Raw genomic sequence first — 21,647 nt, forward strand, 5'->3', positions numbered from 1 at the left:
ATAATCTCTTGGGAGAACTAACCATATTCAATTAGTTGTAAATAACAAAAAGTGTTACCTTAAGTTGAGCTGAAATGTGTCTCTTTTATATCCTTGGTCCACTGACTAACACGAAGACAAATGTATTTCCTCAACAGACAGATAATTTCCAAGAAGAAATAGCTAATATCATGATTAATTCTCCTACAAGTCTCTTATAGTATGAATTAATTTAATAAAAATATACTCTGAGTTCATTGTGATATCAAATGCTGTTCTTGAACATAGGCTGTCTACAGCAGGGTATAGGGGTGGGGAAACCTGGTCCTATCACACCTGTATCCTGATACAGCCAAACTTACAGATTCAATTTAATTTTTAAAAATTTTTATTTATGTATATTGCATGTATGAGCATTCTGCATTTATGTCTGCATGCCAGAAGAGGGCATCAGACAGAAGAGGGTATTAGATCCTATGTGAGCAACCATGTGGTTGCTGGGAATTGAATTCAGTTTCTCATGTCCTCTGGAAGAGCAGCTAGTGCTCTTAACCACTGAGCAATCTCTGCAGCCTCCAGATTCAATTTATTAATGCACCAGAAACCTCCAGAGCTTTAGCAAGAAAGTGGGCTAGTTAATATATCCAAGGTCCTGACAGAGTTATCTAACTCTATCTGAACTGGGACTTCCCCAGCCCCTACAGTAGCTCCCAAAGGCCAGTCCACATGCAAGCATCTGAATAGCAAGGTCATCTTTACTTGACTCCAGCTCAGATCAAATACAGTCTATCTTGGTCTACCCTGTAGTAAAATTGGACAGTAAAATCAAGAAAGGTTCTATCTTCTCAAGAGGCCAATGGGATTCTGATGGTGACTTTTGCTTGTTTCCTTCTAGGAAATTTTCAAGAGACTATTATTTAAAATACGTAGCTATGAGAGGACCAGCAGACTATACCTGTAGGGGTCAAGGAACCTTTAGCCATCGCAGGGAGGAAGAAAGCACTTCCCACACAAATACGGGAATAGGGACAAAAATCTGTAGCAAGGACTTACTGTGGGATCTAAGCTCATGTTGGGCTATTGTCAAGGAGGATGGGCTTAAGCAAGCAAGATTTAGATGAAATATTTTCAGGGTATGATTGAGTACCCTAATAACTCTCATCTAGAAGTAGGACAGAGCTGTGCAATGCTGAAATGGTTTTGGGTACACAACAGTCTGTGATTTCACCTGGGATGAGGATACTTGGGGTCTTGTGGTCTGGAGAAGGTTCATGCTTTTGTCTGTGTTCAGCAATGTTGAGAGAGAGAGAGAGAGAGAGAGAGAGAGAGAGAGAGAGAGAGAGAGAGATTAAAGAGAGAGTTTATACACTTGTGTACGTGTGTGTATGTATGTATGTATGTATGTATGTATGTATGTATGTATGTGTTTTGATGACTCCACCCATTATGGTCCCTAAAGGACCCTACCTAGGAATCTTTTGTGAAATTACTTAAGTTTAGCTGAAATCTGGCTATTAGAACCAGAACAGCTCTTGTATATGTGGGATGACTTTCGTTGTCACAGATATGGGACTTAGAGTCAAAAATCCCCCTTCCCTTCTGCTTTTGGCAATGTGGTTGTAGGCTGTTGGGGAAGTCTTATGTCAATAAAGCACTAATACAGCGTCTTGTGTGTTATTTGGGGACTACAATGTGGAAGAGCCCAGGCGGCTGGCAGGGGATAAACCAAAGCAGCTAGCAAAGAAAAAGCTTCTCTTTACAGTAGGCAAGTCATTTTATCTTTCTGTTTTTGTGTATGCAAAACCAACTATCATCATCTGCTCTGTGGACTGCATAGAAATGCTGCAAAGAGCAAATGATACTGAATTCATAAAATGAACTTGGAGGCACAAAAATGCCATGAGTTTTGATGATTGTTCCAGTACATATTGTTGTCACCATCATCATTGCAATCAGCATTCTTCTACTGAGATGGCTGCAATGTAGTGAATCTCTTACTGCGCTTTGCCCATTCACATACTCACATTCAATTAGCAGACCACCTCCTCCCTTGCCAGGATATTCACATTTACTCTCTAACATGAAAAGGTTCATAGCAAAAGTTCCTTAATGAGCCAGAGACTGAAGCAGCTGAGATCATACAGGATCTACAAGCACTTGTGAGTCCTGGAGATGTTCTTGTCTGGTTGCACAGGAAAAAAAAGGAATGTGAAGTTACAGCTCCCTCAAGGTCACTGTCAGAACAAGGGAGAATCTGAGAATGGAATTCAGCTCTCAGAATGCTACATGGAACACAAAGTATCTCTCTCTGTTTAGGAAGGTGAAGAGGGCTAGAGTCAACACATCCTGAACAGCAAGGGGATAACATTTCTGAGGAAGAGGAAATGCAGAAATCAATGACAAAGAACTCAAGGAAATTTCAAAGAACAATGTGTAAAGGATTTAGAGTAGGTATTCCTGCATGAGTTACGACGTAGCTATCTTATTGATGACATTAAAACTTGAAGTGAAATCTACACTGTTTGTTAATTCTAGAAGAATAACACTGTTTTGATGGAGAGAAATTGAAGATGGGAGAGACAATATGCTAATGAAAAATTAATGCACAACCTCAGGATGGACATGGACAGGTCAGGGCACTTTGCCAACTCCAGACCTAGACATATGGCGATACGACAGTGAGAGACAGATGCTTGGTCTTGGCCTCCATGAACCTGGCAAGATTGTCAGACATGGCTCCAGGGTTCTTGCATACAACCTGAGCTCACTGGACTCTGGAACAATATGTGAGACTTATGGGGGCAGGTTATACTATAAGAGACTATAGCAAACAGAACATACAAAACACAATTAAGTTGTCTTACTTTTCAGAGAACCACAAAATATAAAATAGAATTTACCAAGGACCAGAAACATTTGCCAACATAAAGCATAGCAAAACATAGCTTTAGCCAAAAGTCCTCACAGTGACTGCTGGCTAGTTGGTACAGAGAGCTTTTTCTTTGTTGGTTTTACCTGGGGCTGCCAAAACTCCCTGGTCATGACTGGACTCTTAAAAGGTACTCCTAGAGTGAAATTCTAGTGGAAATGTTTTGGAAAACCCACAGTGAACCTAAATCTGTTTGCGGGGACAGAAAGTCATCATGACTTCTGGTTTGAAGTTCATCTTCATTTAATGCCTTTCTATCATCGAAGAATATGCATGACTCTTCAGTTTCTTCTTTCCAGCTGGGAGGAGAAGGCAAAGTCTCAAGGGTGTAGGTGCTGTGGCCACCAGGAATCTTAAGGCAGGGAAAACCCAGTGCTTATTACCCTAATTTCTTCTTCAGGACTAGGAACTTTTCCTCTCCTAAAGCTGTTTTCCTTACAGGTTCCAGGGCTCCATAATTGGATTGTACTCAATCAGTAGCTTTGTGAGTCAAAAGCACCAGTGGCCTGATTTGAATTCTACCACTGGAAGTAATGCTTCATGCAAAAAGATGAGGTAAACTTGGAACATGGGGCATTCTGGTGCACTTTCAAGATATTTCCCAGATAAACACAAGAGTTGTAGAACAGTCAGGGTTGCTATGCTCAGAAGGCATGAGAGTTTGCTTTGTGTAGTAGTATGTCCCACAGAACAGGGATTAGAAAGCATTGTTTTTACCTCTTTTTGTTTTTCCAGAATTAGCTTATCTTTTTTCTCATTTGAACAGTAAGCATTGCTGTCTTCCAGCTCCTAAGAGGGATTAATTTAGGGATCAGAGATCCAAAGACTACTGGAAGGCAATAGAAGAAAGAGAGGTGGAGAGAGGAAGGGAAGAGAAGGCAACCAGATGGTCTAAAGGGGCGGAAGGAAGAGAAGGGGTAGGGTAGTGGAAAGGAAGGGGGTAAGAAAAGAATAATGAAAGGGGGGATAGGAAGAAAGAAGACTATAGAAAATGGATGAAGGAAAGAAAGAGGACAAAGAAAGGGGTGGGAAGAAAGAGGAGAGAGTGAGCGGGAGTTGGGAGGAAAAGAAAGATGAAAACAGAAAAAAGAGAAGAAGAGGGAGGAGGGAAAGACACAGAAGCAAGCTCTCTTTAGAGTAGTAATAGTAATTTTCAGCTTTATCAAAGCACGCTCTTTCAAGTAAACCAAATCTCTTACTGTAGACAAATGGTTACTGATCAACAGGCTAGATCACTTCTTTTTCAATCAGTTCTGGGAGCTGGAGGTTGGATTTATCTCCTTCCTGGAAGCACTTTTCATACAAGCTGCTTAAACGGTGCTTCCTAGACCTGTTTATTTAATTATTTAGCACCAGTGACTGGAGGCCAGATGTTATATAAGCAAAACCTAGAGTCCAGATGTTTGCTGTAACAGTGTGTTTGTGCATGATATTCTCTACTCGGCAGTATTTCCACAGACTCAGGAGTTTCTTAGCTGTGTATGGTTCAGTCCAGCTCAGGGCTATGTAACTCTGAACATCCATCTGCAGCTTTGTTGGGAGGAGGGTGGCAGGGAGCAGGGCTCTGTGTGCAAAGGCACCTGCTTTCTTATGACTCAATTCCTACAGGATCTCTGGAAATTATACTCACAGTAATGTTTTAGGGCATTTGGGTACTCTCAAAAAATCCATCAGCCCCAAAGCCAAATGGCCTTTTCTTCTGGAGGTCTAACAATGCCACTCTGACCCACACTTTCCCCTTCACTGGGGGTAGACAATGCCTGTCTGTTTACCACATCTTGCAAACCTACAGAGGATGCATTGATCACACCACTCAACACATGACTGTGTCCATGAGGCCCATTCTTATCAGTGGAGTCATTATTCTGAACAACCAATCTTTGTTTAAGTTGTTAGAATTCAAAACTTAAAACCTAGAGGGCATTTCCCACGACCATTAGGAAAAAATTTTCTGTATTAAAAAGAACCACACATATATGACCTGTGTACCCATCTGGAGCTAGCAGTTAAGTTGGGCTCAAAGACAGCAAGCATAGAAAAGAGGGTGGGGCTTCTACTATCATTAAAGATCCCTTTCCAGGGGCTGGGGAGATAGCTCAGATAGTAAAGTGCCTGCTGTGCAGGCACTGAGGACCTGACTTTGGATACCCAATTCCCATGTTAAAGGTAGGCATGATAACTGTGTCTGTACCCCCAGCGCTGGCATGATGAGGGATGGGGGGGGCAGAGATAAACAATTCCCTAATTAATTGACCACCCAGTACACTTTGGCCTCAGTGAGAGATGCTGCTCAAAAAACTAAGGTGGAGAGTGACTGAAATATACACCTCTGCCCTTTATGCACATATGTGGACACATGTATATATGCACAAGGGCGTAAACATACAATCATATACTCACATATGCCACAAACACACCCTCTGCTCTCAGTTTAGTATATCTGGCCTTTATTCCACTGTTGTAAAGGGAGCCTTGGACAGCATGACTCCATGCTCAAATTAAAAACAGCAGGTTCCATACTAGGGTCTACAATCTCCAAAACCATGGGCTTTTGGCTCAGATTACAGAACCAGGCATTAAATTCCTTCCTGGAAAACCAGTACCATCTAATCAGAAAGCCCTTGGTTAACTTGTAACTGCTGTGTTACTGCTGCACAAGTAGGGACATCTTGGTAAGCCTGTATTGCAGCATGAAGGCTCATGCCACCAAATTTCCTTCTAAATATTATTTACCTGATACCCATACATTGCTCTCACACTTGAATCAGAGAAGAATTCTTTTTGCCATGGGAATCCATCAGTGGAGAAATTCACAACTGGTCAGAAAGTGCTAGAGAAAGAGACAAGTACTCAGCCCTAACTGAGATGTCCATATCAACCCCTATTCCATCAAGGCTCAGGGGTTGTCGCAGAAGATGAGGTCAAAATGACGGAAGAGCTGGAGGATAGGGAGGAGTGCTGTGAAATGCTGTCTTCTGGATGTAACACGGCTATCATGCTTATGAACGTATAGCAGTTGTGGTTCCCTGCACAAGACTATAGAAGACCAAGCCAGCCCAAATCCCAGCATAGCTCCTTACCAAGGAACTACAAACAGTGGATAGTTGTTGGAGGATGTGGCCACTGGTAAGTTTTCCATAGTCAAGCGAATACCCCCTACCTGCTCATGTATAGGCAACACTAACTAGAATTAGTTACTGAAATGAAGAGACATTAAGTTGGGTAGGAGTGTGCTGGGGTAAGTTGGAGGGCAGAAATGAGGGCTATATATGATCACACCTCATTGCATATATGTACAAGATTCTCAAAAAATAAACAGCAAAATTTAAAAGTTTTCTTGGTGAGAGCCAGTTGAAGCAGCTAGCTTGTGTTTAGGGGCTATGTTCTACTAAAAACAGCTTTTCTGTAAAAGTAAGTGCCATGGCGCTTGGTAAGTTAGCCATGGGAATACATGGGACTGAACCTGGGTTTTCTTTCTTTACAGAGTGCACAGTCAGTAGACCTTTGTCCATGTTCTGGACATGTGGGATCTCACAGAACAGGACAGTCTGTTTTGTCTAGGTGCTCAGATGGAACAGCTATTTGTCAATTTGTTCTTCTCTTACCTGTCACCAGCCGAGTCAGCACTTTTGTCTGGTCATTGAGAATGTTCACTGTCACATTCCTGGCAGATTTGAAGTATAGGGCATTACCCTGGAATAAGAAAATGGGAGAAGCACATGAAGGTGACAGTAATAATTCTACAATAAAAGGACTGTAATCTCAATTCTCTGAGGGGCTGATGTGGTTCTAGCCAAGTTCTGACTGATACATCTTTGTTTTAGAAGTCCAGATATTTAATAGCACGTTATGATGACCACACAGTCAGCATGGATTTCCTCCAAAGAGACAGACCTCCAACACATACAGGCACACACATGCACGCACATGTGCACATACACACACACAATTGAATAAGAGATAGTAGAGACCTAGAGCTTTTTGCATCTTAGTGTGGAAAAGAGCTAGCCTTGGAGCATAGGAGCAAGTTATCACCTGCCAGCCATGTCCCTTCTAGTTTCCAGTTGTGGGATGCCTTGCTCAGCCTGGATGCACAGGGGAGGGGCTTGGTCCTCTCTCAACTTGATATGCCAGAGGGATCTGTTGACTCTCCATGGGAGGCCTTAGCCCTCTCTGAGGAGTGGATGGGAGGGGCAGGGAGAAAGTGCAGGGAGGGAACTGGAGGAGAGGAAGTAGAGGAAACTGTGGTTGGTGCATAGAATAAATACAATATTTAAAGTTTTTTTTTAAATAGGGAAGAAAAAGAACCTGGGAGAGACAACATTGTCAGGTAGACCTCGGCCTGCCCATTTTTCCTATTCTCCTTTCTATCATTTTCCTCCAAGTACTCTGGGATTCCATCTACTCTCCCCGTTATCATATAGGTCTCCATATTTCCCTTCTACACTGTACTTCCTTCCCCCATTAGAACAAAATTCAGAACAGGGCACAGCATGCTATTGGACAAGCCTGATCCTAAACCTTATGAGATGTGTGACCTCTGTTGACATGCCTCACCTCTTCCATTTTGGTATAGTTTGTCCTCAATGGATAAACACAAGGAGGCATGGCTATACCCCAAGAAAATGTAGTAATCTTTGGATGTTATATTGTTTTCATTTCATATTTAAAATATTATGCAAATGTAATGTGTCATGAGGTATTATTTTCTTTGTCCTTCCCAGTCTTTAAAAGGTAAAAAACCCAAATAAAAAGAAAAGAGCAAACAAACAAAATAAATAAAACAAGCAAAAACTCTGAGTAGTTTTATAACATTCAAAGCCATTATTTGTCAGTTTCTGGTTCAGAAAATCCTTTTCAACAATACCTGTTGGTGGCATCAGTTTTTTTTTATTGGAAAACTTAAAAAGTACTTAGTAGTAAGTATTGTCTAAATCTGTCATTGAATGGTATGTGCCACAAAATTCATTAATAAATCAGTTTAATGAGTCTGTCCAAATGTAATAAAAACATCCTATAAGACAAACTGAGTCTGCTCAAAGTCTTGTTTTGTTCTTGTTTTTGTTTTTGTTGAGACCAGGCTTCTTTGTGTAGGTTGGCTGTCCTGAAACTCTGTAGATCAGGCTGGCCTTGAACTCAAAGATTTGTCTGCCTCTGCTTCCCAATTGCTAGGATTAAAGGAATGTATCACCACTGCCTGGCCAAAGTCCTGCATTCTAGTGGGTGCAAATATAATAAATACAGAATAATGGGAGTGATTTGGGTGCTACAAAATGTTTGAAGGGCCTTCCTGATGGGTGGAGTATTTGTAGCTTCAGGCTGAACAGTAAGAAGCATGTGAGTCTTCCTGGAGTAGCAAGTACTAATGAAGACACTTGGAAGGAACACAGGCATGGTTTCAGCAAGTTGAAATGAAAAATGAATGTCAAGAAGGTAGTGTGGGTTGGGTGTCCAATGCATTTTTCCTTCAGTGTTTGATGAGGCTAGGGATTATCCCTAAGCCCAACCTAGTACCTGCTTATGACAGAGGGAAAGAACAGCAGGAGTGATAGCCAGAACTGAGGCTGAGGCCAGTTGTAGCTTTTTTACTTGGAAGAGAAGGGAAGGCATGGCAGTCACCAGACATCCACAACCTGGGCTTACACTGTCTCTCGCCTAAGGCAAATTGCTAAAATGGATTGATAAACCCAGGGAAACCTTGGATGTGAGCTGTGGACTAGTTAGTGTTCAGAAGAGAAAGGATGGCCCCAAATTCTCAGGTGATGTGGAGTCACTGTGATCCCTACAATGGCTTAAAGCTTAAATTTCCCTTGATATAGAAAAATCTTTATCTTTAGTTTAATTCAGTTAGAAGCACACAGAATTTATATATTTTTGTTTCTAGTAGCACTTATTAGCCCTATTTAAATCTCAAAAACATTAAAATGATATTGAATTTGGAAAAAAAATTTCATGTATTTGTCAACCTGGCTCTACAGAGAAAAGAGTTGCCTGGAATCAGGGAAGTAGGTACCCTGACTACCATATGACCTTGAGAGCATCTGTTGTAACTATGCCATTCTCTGCCATCAATACCAGTGTCATTATGAAGCTCATTGCCACCACAGTTGAACACTTATTTGTGCTGGATGTGCAGTAGGAGACTTGAAATGCAGCTAATTTCCCATCTCCGCTCTACCACCTACATGCAAGTCATGTGACACTGATGAATAACTTAATTATCCCAAGGCGTGCTTTCTTTACATGATAATAGAAATGTCCATTATTAAACTTTTAAGTATCTTTATTGTTAACTTGTAATTAACTTATACATATAATTGTTAAAATAGTCATGGATTGGTGCCAGGAATAGATGAAGCCCTCAGTAACTATCAGGGCAAGACGCGGAGAGAAAGGAGGGCAATGAAAGGAAGATTAGGAAGGTTGAGGGGAAAGAAAGAATAGGAAGAAAGCAGGGAAAGAATGTGGGATGGAGGAATGGGAGGAAGTGTGGAAGACAACCCTATTGCATCTCTGGTTTTCCTCAGTCACCTGTGGAATGATTTATTAATTTCTTCCAGTTCTAGTATTTTCAGCTTCTATATTTCAAAGTCTCCCTTTCTCTACACATGCCATTAACATAGCACTGCCTTTCAAATCCCAGTATCTTCAATCACTACTTGTGTGTTCTTGCTGATATACAAATTATTTTGTCATTAACAGTATCTTGTAACAGCTTTGTTCTAGATTTTATAGTAAGACAGATTATACAACCACTCACTTCATGTTTTACTTATTCATTTATTTAATTTTTATCATGCTAATTTTTATTTTTGAAATGCAAATATAATCACACAAATTCTCCTTTTCCTTTCCTCCCTTCAAGACTTCCATGTACCATGCCACCAAGTTCATGGCCTCTGGCCTCATTAGTTGTAATAAACACACATATACATACATACTCCTAAATATATAGATATACAACCTGCTGAGCTCACATTAATGTTACATACATATGTATATACATACATATACACATATACATACATACACACACACATACACATACACACACACACACATACACACACACGATTTCAGAGCTGTCCATTTGGTTGAATAATTTCAGGACTCTTCAATAGGGAAGACTCTTTGTCCTACTCTCAGCATTCCTTGGTTGCCTACAGTTCTACTTCTAGTGCTAGAGCCCTGTGACATATTCATTTATATATGCATACGTCTGTATGTCTGTGTGTATACGTGTGTACACATGGAGGTCAGAGGAAAAACTTGCAGAAGTCAGTTCTCTTTTTCCACCGTGTGGGCTCCAAGGATCTAATGAGGTGGTTAGGTTTGGTGACAAATGCCTTTATGCTTGCTTGTTTCTTTTGTTCAACAAATCAAAACATTCTACTTGAGCATTAATTGTTCTAACATGCTGGCATCTTGGAACACTGAATTTTTGCTACATCGGGGTTTAAACAATGGGCTTCATTCTTGCCCATCACTTCCTGTTATAGCCTTCAAGTTTACTTGTAATAGAAAGGTTATTGGGGAAAAGGACATGAGCTAATTCACAAAGGGGAAGAGCCTCACATGGCAGCCGGGCCCAGTGAATTTCATTTTGTTCTTTGACTGTTTCTAACAGGAAGCCAGGAAAATGCCAGCCAAGCAAGCACTCCCAGGACCTCTGCTGTATCAGAACGTGTGAGGTGTAAGAAGAGATGGCAATGTGTGTCCCCCGGGCTTCTCCTCTGCTCCCTTCACTGTCCCATGCATCACAGTGACCCTCAAGGTGACCTAGTAGGACAAGGACCCAGAGGAAGCTGCCTGGGTGGTCAGAAAGGAATCTGCAGACTCATCTGATGGCCAAAACCAGGGAGTCAGACTGTGGCCAATCAACCCTCTCTTCTGGACATGATGAGGCTACCTGTGAGGTATGGGAAAGATGCCAAACACCATATTTTGTGCTGGAACTTGTAGCACACAGATACTTTGGCAGAAAACACATCCCCACCTCTTAAATTCTTTCAAACAGACTCACAGAGCACGGTGCAAACTTTTCTTGATGTCTTGGGGTCATTGCCATGAACATTATTCACTCCTTCATGCCCTCCAGTGACTGCTGTATGCAAGAGGCCATTTCAACACCAAATAGCTCTATCCTACTGACATTTAAAATTATTGTATCTGTTTAAAAGTATATTATTTATTCTTATATTGAGACAGAACAGGTAAATGTCAAATCTGTGAGACTTACAGCAAAGAGCTATAATTCAGGTCTTTCAGCGCTACAAGGGCTTTCAATGCAATCACATGTATCCTCAGAGATTTTGTACCCAATAGCCCAACATGTCCTTTTCTGCTATCTTCAGCATTATCAACATTAGATGTTATTCACTTACTTTCTCCAGTGGTATAAGTTCTACTTAGCTTTGAGTAAATCACTCTTCTTAGTCTATACTATGATTATGTATTGTTATTTACAGTCTAACAAGGAATCTATCTACATTTCTGTGGTGATTTGAATGACAATGGCCTCCACAGGCTCATATAATTGAAAGCTTAGTTCTCAGTTGGTGGAAATATTTGAGAAGCATTAGGAGGAGTGACCTTGTTAGGTGAGAAGATAAACAGACAAGGCCTTGATTGAAGCTGTGGTTGGAGGCTGGGAAGGAATCACAGACAAGAGAGGTGAACAAGCTTAGTGAGAGGGCAGCTCTTGCTAATTTGCTGGAGTGACCCAATAGGTGGCCTTCATTTTACCAGAAGGACATCAGGTGCTACAGATGCTCCAGTTGCAGAAACTGCACCCTGGATGGGCACAGGCAACTAGCTGTGAGTCCAGGATCACAAGAAATGTTCACTGTCTTAGAATCCCATATTTGTGATGTGGGTACCAGAGTGAAAGGAGACTGAGCTTTTGCTCTACCCTGGGTAGACTTTCAACTAAACCTTTTGCTTTTCCCACCTCACTCTGGACTTTAATTCTATTGGGTACTCCAGCATCCAGAGACCTTATGGTTTGAACTACTTTCTAGAAACTAAAGAAAATGTTGTTTTCTAGCAGGTGAAGGAGAAGATCTTGCCTAGTTGGAGAGTTTCCTCTCCAAAGTAGGATCTGAGGAAATATGATTGCCCAACTGGTCTTTATATAGTCCTCTTTGGGACCCCTTTCCAGCATGCATAGTGAATTTCTACACTGACTTCTCATCCATTTGCATATCTAGGATATCATCCTATTCAACCTTGACGTCCAAGTCTATAGATGAGCTGCCTGCCAAGCCTTGCCTGGGCTCAGCACCACAGACTGCTCACATCTCTTTTGCTCCTACTGAATGGCTAATAATGGGTTCAAACTTTGCCCTTTGAGCTCCCTTTCACTACCTACTTGATATGTTTCAAAACTGAACTGATTCTCCTTGTCTGTTATTACTTACTGTCTTCTCAGTGACCATATGACTTATAAGCCTTTTTGGAAGGGAACAAGGATGAATTCTTAAGGCTGTCAGTTTGTGCATGTAGAGTCACCTTGTACTATGTTCATCTTAGGAGAAAAGCCAGTTAAACTTGCATGCAAGGAAACAGCAGGCAGTTGCTACTCTTGATCCCGGGAGCTTATTTTAGGTATTCTCTGTACATTAATGAGATGCCTGGCTCATGTCAGATCCTGTACCAGGCTCTGGAGAATGAGAAACATGAATAACCTTTATTTTTTAGAAGTTCCCAGCCCAGGAGGAGATGGAATGAATGCCAAATAACTATAATAAAAATGTGGTATCAGTTCAATGGAGACACGCTCTCTTGGTAGGAGACATACAGATTTTAATATTTGCACTGAATCAAACCCAGATCACTACAGTCTGTTTTGACAGGATGTAGTAGTCTGGTGCTTCTTATCTGGCTAATCCTGCACTGTGGTATATTTTCCCTGCCTGGTGAGGAGCTAGCAATCTGTTCTGGAAATCATAACAGGAAAACACAAGATAGCACACAGACAACGGCCACATGTCAGGAGGGCTCTGAACTGTGGGCATGAAGTTCAGAGGAAAAGAGCCAGCTGCTGGCATTCTAGGGACAGACATCCCCAGGAGAGTCATGCTGGCTTTTTGATGTTTCCTCCTCACACAAAGGCAAGAGGAATCACAACTGTTTCCATCTAACGCTAAGTAGGTATCACAGGATGCTGGCTTTGTGGAACAAAGATAGAGTGCTATCTATCATCAGAGTGGGACAGACTCAGACTTTAATCACAGTTCCATTTTATCAATAATTGTGTGGCTTGGGGTCAACCACTACTCTTTGGGTCTCAGCTTCTGCATCTATGAGACAAGGTTCAATTCTACATAATGTAGTGCAAGAAAATAAATGTACAAACTGTGTGCACAAGGATGTGTACAAAACCATTTTGGTGCAGTAAACAAGGAAACTGAAAAGCTACATTAAAAGAATGCAGAGTGGTTGTTCTCAACCTTCCTAACACTTCAACCTTTTAACACAGTTCCTCATGTTATGGTGACCCCAAACCATAAAATTATTTTTGCTGCTACTTCATAACTACAGTTTTTTGCTACTGTTATGAATCTTAATGTAAATATATAATGTGCAGGATATCTGATATGCAACCCTTAAAGTGGTCTTGACTGGTAGGTTGGGAACTGTTGTGTTATAGAAACTATTGATTTTAACACAGGAACAAGAAACTACAACCTGGGCCTGGATCAATGTTAATGCCAGAAGTGTTACCTTCAAGAAAATAAAACTATCAAAATCTCAAATACCTTCACAATGGGAGCATGTCAAAGGGACACAAAAAATCACTCCTAGCTTACCAAATTCAAACATACAAGAAATATAATAGTCATACTGGATTATAATACAAAATATACAATAAATATCCACACATCTATACAAGTATACACAAATTAATAGCTAAGTAAGTTGTAAAATTATAAAAGATCCCTTGTAGAAGAATTCCAGATGATTGTCACAGATAAAACTCTCAGCTCCTTAAAATGCACTGAGCATAATGATTTTCTGTGAAAGTGGACATTATAGAAGGGAGACAAGAAGATTTCTCGGAGCTAAGGAGACTGATGAACAGTGTGTCAGTCAGGTGACCAAGGTCAATAATATCAACAGTGATAAATCACATTGATAGCAGGTGTCATTGATATACTGAAAAGAAAATGGCACTTAAGCTCAACAGTGGTCCTCTCCATTGAATCCTTAACTCCCTCTACTCATGAGGCAAATCTCAGTTAATGTCCATTTCATAAAATGTCTAACTCTACTTCTCCTACGTCTCATAACTCTCAAGGTCATCAAAACAAAACTAAACCCAGCACCCAAGATTCTGTCAACAGCCATTAGGAGACTAAGATGTGGGGCCAGATGCAACACAATATTCTAGATGGGATCCTGAATCAGAAAGGGGGACATCAGGCAAAATTAAAGTGATTTGAGTAAAGGGGGGATTTACAATAACCTATCTGCACTGGTTGGGTGATTTTCTTTTTGATATCAAGTGTTAGTAATAGTCTGGCTTTTGGGTAGATGGGAAAATGAAGCTGACAGAAAGTAAGTCTTTTACTATCATATGAGGTTGCCAAATTCTAAGCTCTAGGATTTTAGAAAGAGTCACCACAGAGGCATATGACCCTACACAGGTGAGAAGGGTGTGATACCAGAGACAAGTGATTCTACTCTTTGTTTGATTGTATTGGAAAGTTTCCCTTTGCCCAACTTTTTCACAGCAATAGATGAGAAGAAGTATCTCTGCGGACTCAGAGTTGGCCCCTATGCTAAGCTCCTTTAGGCAGGCTTTTTCTTCCCCAGTCAGCTAACAGACATCAGGGTAAACAGAAATTACTGGCTTCTTTGCAGTAGCTGTCACACAGAACAGAGTGCCATGATTAACAATGAAACAGTACAAAACCTTGATGTGTTCTAGAAATTAAAAATGTACAGTTGCAGACTGGAATTGTCATTAGATCTTTTCAAAGTGGCCATTTGTCAGTTTTTCTTCAGTGAACACCAAGTGTTTACAAAGCATCACTGTTTTTCAGTGGAGACTTTATGTGACTATCATTTAAAAAGAAACTATTTACAAACAATACTATAGTATGACTTTCAATTTTGCCTGGGGCATTTTTTATAACTATATTTAGATCAATTTCTATTGTTTTGCAATGTTTTCCAGTATTGAATAATGAAGTCACCCTGTGAACCATTTGCTCAAAATAAACTGGGAAACAGTCCAGTTATTCCAGCATAGCTTTCTAGTTCAGCTTCTCTGCTAAGTGCCCAAATTTGGGTGCATCTAAGTCTCTATCATCACTTGCTGGTGACAAACTGTTTTGTTTCAAGGATTCCTTCCAGGCACCATGGTCACATGCCAATGTTACAAGGAGACAGCCAGTTCTTCTGGTACCCAGTACATTCCTGGCACCCATTAGATTTTCAATAAATATTTGTTGAATATCTGGATGAGAAAATCAAATTAAAGTCAACAGATAGTGACCACTGTTAATAAACAAAGCAATCAAAGTCTGGACAGTGACTGTCCAGATTTTGTAAAAGCAAGCCATTAAGCATGAGTGATGTGATGAAAATGGGGACAGGAACAACAGGGAGGTGGTGGCAGTATAGACATTTAATCAACAAATATTTGTCTACCTAATTCAGTAGAAGGAACTGTGAGGCTATGAATGATATTTGACTTGCCTAGTCTCTAGGTGACAAGAAGCCATAGGACAAGTCTTTAACCTAGAGTTTGATAAGATAAAGATTAAAGGGTGCCTGAAACTTCCCCCGGGTAAGTAGCACCTATGCAGCACCTAGTATCAAATGACCCATCTTTCAACTGCTGTGTATCAATCTATTCTATTAATATTTTTGCAGTATATTTGAAGCAGGAAGTGCAATGCCAAATGATAAGCAGGTGGTCTTTGATCTTGTGGTGCTCACAAATCTACTGGGGGCAGGTAGTAAACTTAAGAGTTCCATAAATAATAATGGATTTGCAACTGCAGTGTGTGCAGTGAATGGTGAATGTACAGGAGAAGGCTCATTGAAGGCTCATGCAGAGACTAAGTTTTGGAGAGAAGTCTTTTATGCCATTAATTTTTTTTTTGCTTTTTCGAGACAGGGGTATTCTGTACTGTTTTGGAGGCTGTCCTGGAACTCACTCTGTAGACCAGGCTGGCTTTGAACTCACAGAGATTAGCCTTCTTTTGCCTCCCGAGTGCTGGGATTAAAAGCGAGCACCACCAACGCCCAGCTTCTACCATTATTTTTAGTGATATATAATCATACAGAGTACTGTGTTTCATATGGACTATTTATTTCAAGTATTTTTATATTCTAACTATATTCACCTCTCCCTTTACTTTCTTTTAGTTTTCTCCCCCTCCTCTGACCCCATTTGCTAGTCTCTCTTCTACTATCTTGTCCAATTTGATATTATGCATGTATAAATGATGTTACATACCTGTAAAAAATTGCCCCCATAAATAACAGGAAATATTATACTTTGGGTGATTAGACTTATGTTCAATAATGTGATGATCTCAGTTTGCATGAATTTTCCAGCAAGTGACATGAGTTTATTTTTCTTTATGGGAGAATTGGGTAATATGCCACATTTTCTTGATCTACTCATCTATTGTTGGATGCCTACTGAGGCTGACTCTATAACCTGCATATTGTGAACAGTGTAGCAATGAGTGGGTGGGAAAGTATCTCTGTGGTATGAGTCCTTCAGGTATACACTGAGAAGTAGTAGGTACACAATTGGAACAGTTTCTTTTTTGTATTTTTAAAATTAGCACACAAAATACATGAAATTTTCAAACAAAGTATGTTTTAGAAGGTTCTTCTTATCCTCTCTTATCTTTACCACCCTTTTGGTCCCCAAGGAAAGGATTGTCACCATATCTATTTTCATAGTAGCTGGAGCTGCTAGTAACATACAAGGGTTTCATTTCTCCTATGTCCTTGCCAGTATTTATTGTTTGATTGTTAAGGATATTGAGCCTTTTTTGTTTTTGACATGTTTTGGCCATCTGTACTTCATCTTCTGACAATGCTCCATTCATTTATTGACCGAGTTGTTTGCTATTTGGGTAGTGTCTTAGCTTCTTTTCTATTGCTGTAATAAAACTCTATATCCAAGACAATTAAAAAGTGTTTAATTGGGTTTATAGGCTCAAAGGGTTAGAGTCCATGGTGGTGGAGTCAAGGAGGGCTCACATCTTGATTGACAAGTGGGAAGTAGACAGGCATGTTGGGAATGGTGTACATCTTTTGAAATCCCAAGACTGGCTCCTAGTGACATATCTCTAAAATGACCATACCTCCCAGTCCATCCCAAACATTTACTCCAACTGGGGACCAAGTAGTCAAATATATGAGTCTATGGGGGCTATTCTCATTCAAATCAGCAAAAATGTTTCCTTTTTCAGTTCTTTGTGTGTTTTGTATATCAATCCTTTGCCAGATGTATAGCAAGGAAATAGTTTTCTCCAATTCTGCAGGCTGCCTCTTCACTTGATTTGTTTCCTGTGTTATGCAGAACAGATACTTTGAAATCTTGGCATTATTTCCTGTTAGCAGAGTCATTTTTAGAATGTCTTTCCCTATGCCTGTATTTTGGAGTGTTTTCCCTGTATTTTCTTCTAAGCTTCAAAGTTTAAGTTCTTACATTAAGGTACTGGATAAACTTTGAGGTTCATTTTGTATGGGATGAGAGATAAAGGTCTTGCTTTATGCTTCTATATAGAGCTACCAAGTTTTCTCTACCATTTGTTGAAGACACTGTCTTTTCTCCAATGTGTTTTTGATATATTTCTGAAAATCTGGTGGGGGGCTTTATCTCTGTGGACTAAATTCTGCATTTTTTATCCCACCGATCTGTGAGCCAGTAACATATCTTTTTTGTTGTTGCTATGGCTTTGTAGCATGCATTGAAATCTGGGTTATTTTGCTCTCCAAATAATTTTTTGTGTTTTTCTATGAATTTGGGGATTTCTTTTTGTAATTGCATATAAAGAGTATCATTGGAATTTTTCTGAGGATTGCACTGAATCTGCAGAACACTTTTGGTAATATAGCCACCTTCACTATATTAAATCTTCTAATTAATGCATATGAAAGAACATTCCATCTTCTAGTGTCTTTCCTTGGTGTGTTTTTTTTCTGAATGTTCTTGCAGAGGTCTTTCACTTTTTCAGCAAGGTTTTCCCAGCAGATTTTAGAGCTTTTGTATTTTTTTTTTGGTCAGAAACATCTTCTTTATTAATATATGGCTCTTCATTTCTACTTCCCAAACCATATGGAAATTTTCAGTTCTAGAATTTGGCTTGCTTGAGAATCCCTTTGCCTTCTTGGTTCAGGGTTAGCTGGAATCCAGGGTGCTTATCTCAGCAATGCTCTCCAAGTCCATAGGACAAGGAGGGCCACTCTATCTCAGACATGCTTCCCTGTGTCTCAGAGGCTGGTTTATTTCTTGGGTGAAGTCTGGTAGTGGCTGCAGTGGCACAGGTAATCAGGCAGCTGACAACACTATTAACATGGCTGTTATGAGGGGGCTGAGTCATTAGGGAAAGAGTGGCCCTTAGAAAAAGAATGACCCAGGATCTCAAGGATGTTTCCTTACGATTTTTAGTGTAGTTAAGTCCAACTGGGCCACCATCTTCCTCAGTGATTCCTCAATTGTCATTTGAAGTTTTGAAAAAGATACTCCAATGACTAAACCTCATTAAAATTGGGAACTACTTAAAATAATAAAGCTCTATGTGAAAGGCACACTTACACAGGGCTAAATGCTCTCTAGTAACTAGTGTTCAGGAGCATGAACTGGAGCATGACCAGTGAACTGATATATAATACAGCACAAGGTCCACTCAGCACAAAAATAAATACAACATCAAAGACAAAGAGTTGGTGAGAGCCTACCAGAGCACTAGGCAGTCAGCACTGAAGCCTCTCACCTCAGTTCTGAGTTGACTTTATGAGAGCCATGTGGGCCTCCTGGTAAATGACAGAGGTTCAGGATGAACTCAGATCTCTCCCACCAACTCAGTGAATGGTGCCTCTTGTTGCATATGGTGGCAGCGACACCAGCAGAAGGCCATGAGTTTGGCCAGTGTCTCTAACATACCCTGGAAAAACCAAGTCATAAAAATGAGACCCTAGTTGGTGTTGGATGTTGTCGGCCTAGTGAACAAGCTGGCTTCACTATTCCATTTGCAATGGGATTGTTTTCTTGGTTTCTCTTTAAAATATGTTCAATATTGAAACAGAACAAGAGATCTGAATTTGTCCACTGATTTTGTATTCTGCTACTTTGCTAAAGGTGTTTACCTCTTAGAGTTTTCTGGTGGAGGCTTTAGGATCATCTTTACATGCAGGATCATATTAACAGCAAACAGGGATAATCTGAATTATTTGTAAGGAAGGCCTTTCTGAGGAAGAAACTTTCTGGCTGTGATTTAAGGGATGAGCGAGCACTGGAGAGCTAAACCATAGGGGAAGGAACTTTTGGTGCACATGCATTGATCCAGAAGTGTGAAGGAATATGGCATATTTAAGAGAAGACAGAAAAGGCCACCGTGGTGAAAAATTTATGATTGAGGGAGACATGACAATGTGTTAACATTGCCCACAGTGCCTCTGATGAACAAGAATGCTTAATTTTTGATGTAAGAGACTCATTTGTTGCTCTTTATGGATGGTGTCTTGGGAATTAGTTAAGAAATCTCTTCCTACCATTTATGTTTTCTTCAGTTAGCAATTCAGTTTTATTATTCATATCATTTTAATTCTCCCTGGAGTTCACTTTCACATGTAGTTAAGTAGGAATACAAATGGAAATCATTTCTCTCTATTCTATCACTAAGTCACCAGTATTTCTCCCACTAATAGGCCACACGACTTTGATTATATTAATTCCCAAATGTACACACTTTGTTCCATTGCCTGCCTCACTATTCTTTCACTAACACCACCTTGCCTTTGTTTCTTTGACTTTGAAGTGTGTCTAAAAGTCTGGGGGACCTATCACAGTACTTTTCATTTACATAGGACATTTGCAAAGTTTTAAAATTTTTCTGAAAATAGAATAAGCTGAAGGATTTGAAATAAGAGAGTGATTGGAACCTGATTTTCATGTCAGTATTGGGTTAATTTTATGTTAACAACATATCTCACATCTGGTAAGTTATAGAGAAAAAATGATGTGCTCAGTTCACAATTACATGATTCCAGTACATGACACAGCAGTCACATTGGCTTGGCCCACTGATGAAATGGCTCAGTGTGGTAGAGGCTGGTGTCAAGAGTGATCACTGCATCTCAAACCAAGAAGACTGCAGACACATAATTCCCCTTTAAGGGTATGTCTTTAAGTAACCTAAGGACCCACCAATAGGCTCCCCTTGGACAAAGTCTTTTACATATAAACATTTAGGGGACACTATAATCCAAGATCGCAAATGTGATCACTCTAATCAGCTTGTGGGTGTCAATCTGTTATTGATAGCCAAGACAGAAACAATTTAGCACCTTGGCTGGAAAACGATGGCAGCTTGATTTGGAGCAGAGTTAGAGGAAGTTTTAGAACTAGTGGAAACTGGTGATTGGGCTTGGACATGAGAACAGGGAAGAGCCCTGGACAACTCTTGCACTGTAGATAATGGATAATTACTATTGAGTGATCTACAGGCCACCAGGTAGAGAGAGAATATTTGGAGTGAGTACACATTATGAGATTGGGCCTTGTTTGGGAAATCTAAGAATGAGACACATAGGGCTCTGGTGTGCTGCTGTGAACTGACATTTCTTTCAGTCCTGCTGGATACCAAAACCTCCATTATAGTCATACTCATAATCATATTGCCTCTGATGTCAATCTTTCACACAAAACCTTGCATAATGTTCTTGATTGTTCTCTGGTAGCTTAAATTTTTCTCTCTGCTCTCTCCTTTGCTACCTTCAATAGGGATCTAGGGGATGGCAGACATACTACAATGTAGTAGTTGAGGACAGTGTCTCACTCAAATTTCTCATAGTTTGAAGGTTGTGAACAATTCAAAGAAATTTCTCAGGAAGTGAAAGGCTCTCTCTCTCTCTCTCTGTGCGTATGTGTGTTGTGTGTTGTACATAAAAGCCAAACTCAAATTATATACACAGATCTACGATAGTCAAATAATAAGCAGATATAAAATTATAAATTAATAATAAATTTCTAGTACAGGCCCCAGAACTATAGCCATATCCAGAAGAGAATACATTGTTGTCATCTTTTTCTCTTTGGTTATAGGTTCAGATAGGAAAATCAAATGAAGTGCCTCAGGAAAGAAAAACTTCCTTAGTGTCCCAAGCCCCCAGATACCAAAACCAAACAGACAAAAAAAGTTCGAGCTTTTGAGCAGGGCTCTATAGTGTAAAAGTGGAGCTGGGGCAGGGTTGCTTGTACAGCCATGTGGTTTAGTCTGTGGTAGGGTAAGTCTATGTTGACCCTTATATACAATCACTGTAATGTTAGCCAAGGCAACAGAGCAGTAAAGAGGTAGCTAGAGCAAAGTGCTGTATTTGGAAAAACTAAATTAACACTCCAGTGACATCCCAGGCCCTAGTGAGGCCAGACAAAGATCAAGGTCGTCCTTGATGAAGTCTACACATGCCCATGTAACTCTTTCATCTTCACAGAACACAAACTAATGCCTTAGTTAATTGCCTAAATCCTTCTTTGTGATCT

The 21,647-nt window shown here is 40.2% G+C and overlaps 1 protein-coding gene across 4 annotated transcripts in view; it reads right to left on the bottom strand.

The window, feature by feature from the left end:
- The window catches only part of Sgcd (sarcoglycan delta), a 601,123-nt gene that overhangs the window by 130,603 nt on the left and 448,873 nt on the right, over positions 1 to 21,647 (bottom strand). For all 4 annotated transcript variants that reach the window (XM_040747904.1, XM_040747903.1, XM_040747906.1 and 1 more), the window contains 1 exon segment: positions 6,514 to 6,601. In XM_040747904.1, coding sequence (XP_040603838.1) covers positions 6,514 to 6,601 — 88 coding nt within the window.

Source organism: Mesocricetus auratus, unplaced genomic scaffold (assembly GCF_017639785.1).
Source record: "Mesocricetus auratus isolate SY011 unplaced genomic scaffold, BCM_Maur_2.0 Super-Scaffold_100007, whole genome shotgun sequence".
Classification (NCBI taxonomy): domain Eukaryota; kingdom Metazoa; phylum Chordata; class Mammalia; order Rodentia; family Cricetidae; genus Mesocricetus; species Mesocricetus auratus.